At 39.0% G+C, this 2,922-nt stretch overlaps 1 protein-coding gene across 1 annotated transcript; it reads right to left on the bottom strand.

The window, feature by feature from the left end:
* Positions 1–1,436: 1,436 nt before the first annotated feature.
* On the bottom strand, positions 1,437–2,303 carry LOC100983074 (olfactory receptor 4A5-like). The gene has a single exon (XM_008968845.2). It carries the CDS (start codon positions 2,301–2,303, stop codon positions 1,437–1,439), a length of 867 nt encoding a protein of 288 aa, XP_008967093.2.
* Positions 2,304–2,922: the final 619 nt, after the last annotated feature.

The raw sequence follows: 2,922 nt of genomic DNA, 5'->3' as shown, positions 1-2,922 counted from the left end.
ACTGTAAACTAGTTCAACCATTATGGAAGTCAGTGTGGCGATCCTCAGGGATCTAGAACTAGAAATACCATTTGACCCAGCCATCCCATTACTGGGTACATACCCAAAGGATTATAAATCATGCTGCTATAAAGACACATGCACACCTATGCTTGTTGTGGCACTATTCACAATAGCAAAGACTTGGAACCAACCCAAATGTCCAACAATGATAGACTGGATTAAGAAAATGTGGCACATATACACCATGGAATACGATGCAGCCATAAAAAAGGATGAGTTCATGTCCTTTGTAGGGACATGGATGAAGCTGGAAACCATCATTCTCAGCAAACTATCACAAGGAAGAAAAACCAAACACCACACTTTCTCACTCATAGATGGGAATTGAACAATGAGAACACATGGACACAGGAAGGGGAACATCACACACCTTCCTTTGTGGGTTATGGGGTGCGGGGAGGGGGGAGGGATACCATTAGGGATATACCTAATGTTAAATGACAAGTTAATGGGTGCAGCACACCAACATGGCACATGTATACATATGTAACAAACCTGCACATTGTGCACATGTACCCTAAAACTTATAATATAATAAAAAGTAATCATAAATAAATAAAAAACACTAATGAAAAGATTAACTGTTACATATTCAACATAGTTTACAAGAAACATAAAAGAACAAGAAATTGGTGGTTTCAAACATAAAACTGGTTCCCCTTTCCAGTCTCTGCAAGAGCTAAGTACTCTAAACCTAAGAAAGGTCATCAAAATAAATGTTATTTGAAAGTTGTGGATGTTATGACACTTAGAAAGACTACAGAAAAATTTAACAGTGTGTTTCATAAGTACCTTAAACTAGAGAATCAGAATTCTAAGATTCTTAAAGTGTTATGTGACTGCATATAGAGTTTCAGCCCAAGTCTGAGATGGGCCAGTTTCAAAGATATTTTTGAGTATGGTCCTTGTATATTCCACAAAATCTTTAAAAACTTACACTGAAGGAAGCAACACAGCCTTCCCTTCTGAACAGGGGCTTCCATTTTATTACCTATTCCTCCCTTTCTCCATTGTGTGCTGAGAATGTGGAGGAAATACCCTGTCTCAAAGATCTGTAAACAGTAAAAGCCATAATTTAAAATGTGCACAATGAAACCTGCACCCAAGGAGCCCCAACCACACTCAGTCTCGATATAGAAGTTGAGATCTTGAACTTCAATCAGATGTCATGATGGGATGACTTTGTAATTGAGCTAGGAGCATCCAAATCCTGTCTTCTTTCTTTGGGATCCTTGACTTGCCCTTAGAAACCTGAAAACTTCAGTGGGAAGACCTTGACTACATACCTCCTTACCTACATGAGGACGGACACTCCTATTACTAAATATAGTTAACTTTTTACCCAAGAGTTTTTCTATAGCATTTCTCATCTCTTAATTTCTCAACGTGTATATTAAAGGACTCAACATGTGTGTGATAATGGTATAAGACACAGTCATGAACTTATCAGTAGGAAAGTTTGAAACAGGCCTAACATATACGAAAATACAGGGTACAAAAAAGAGGGCAACCACGGTAATGCGGGAGCTGCAGGTAGACAAGGCTTTATGCCTCTTTTCCTGACTGTAAGTTTTAAGGGAGTTTAGGATGACTCCACAGGAGATTAACAGAAGGGTGAAAATGACCATACAGATTGCTCCACTATTGACAACAACAGTGAGGCCTATAAAGTAGGTGTCAGTACACGCCACTTTCAGTAATGGGTACATGTCACAACCGAAATGATCAATGACATTGGGACCACAGAAAGGGAGACTGTACACAACAATTTGAAACGCAGAATGCACAAAACCTCCAATCATGGCCACTACCAACAGCAGGAAGCAAACCTGTCGATTCATGATGGTCAAATAGTGCAGTGGCTTACAGATGGCCACATAGCGATCACAGGCCATCACCACCAGAAGGAAAACCTCAGCACTGCCAAAGAAATGGTCTATAAATAGTTGGCCCATGCAACCTGGGAAGGAAATAGTCTTTTTATCACAGAGTAAGTCTACAATTAACTTGGGAGGAATGGTAGTGGAATATGCAGCATCTATAAATGACAGGCAAGCAAGGAAGAAATACATTGGGGAACCCAAGGAAGGGCTGGCAATAATAGTCACCACAATGAGCAGGTTCCCCACCACTGTCACCAAGTGTGTGAGTAAAAACATGACGAATAATGCTTTTTGCACACCAGGATCCTGAGAAAAGCCCAGGAGGACAAATTCTGAAATATTGTTATTCTGTCTCATTTACTCTTCTTTAAGGCTTGTATCAGAGGTGAGAGCTCAGGAAAACAGGACCTGTAATGAAATAGTGACCAGGAATATGATTACATCCATTGTGTCACAGGGCACATCTTCATTGTTGTATCCTGAATAGTGATTTAAACACAATAAATATTTGGTAAGTCTCTATTGAGTTCCTCACCAAAGAGCCCATCTTGCCCTGATGATTCTATTTCTCCTCAAATATTTTAGTTTCAGTGCACAGGTAAAGGCTTCTACCTCTAAGTTTTGGTGAATATTCTATGTAGAAGAAGAGTTAAAGTCCCAACAGCCATTTATACATTTCATAACTTCTTATTTAAAACATTTTCTTGGCATGGAAGTCAGCTGTGATGAGTAGGCAATGGGTCCTTCATCTCAAGAAACTTACTCTCTGGTGGTGGTAATAAACTCTAAATAAATAAATTGACATAGATTTAGTCCTTTGTGTTTGTACTTGTGGTATCTTTGTAATATAATCTGTATAGCACCAAGAATAATTTCTTCTGGAATATCTCACTCAGTACTCTGGCCTTCTACTGTTAGAACTTCATTCCTTCATGCCTCAAAGGATGTTCATTAGTCTTTCACTAAATGTCAAAAG

This window comes from Pan paniscus, chromosome 9 (assembly GCF_029289425.2).
Source record: "Pan paniscus chromosome 9, NHGRI_mPanPan1-v2.0_pri, whole genome shotgun sequence".
Taxonomy (NCBI): domain Eukaryota; kingdom Metazoa; phylum Chordata; class Mammalia; order Primates; family Hominidae; genus Pan; species Pan paniscus.
The sequence above is the reverse complement of the archived record's forward strand: the minus strand, read 5'-3'. Positions and strand labels throughout refer to the sequence as shown.

Excerpts from the sequence above, each read along its gene's own strand:
- LOC100983074 (XM_008968845.2), bottom strand. The coding sequence starts at position 2,303 with ATGAGACAGAATAACAATATTTCAGAATTTGTCCTCCTGGGCTTTTCT.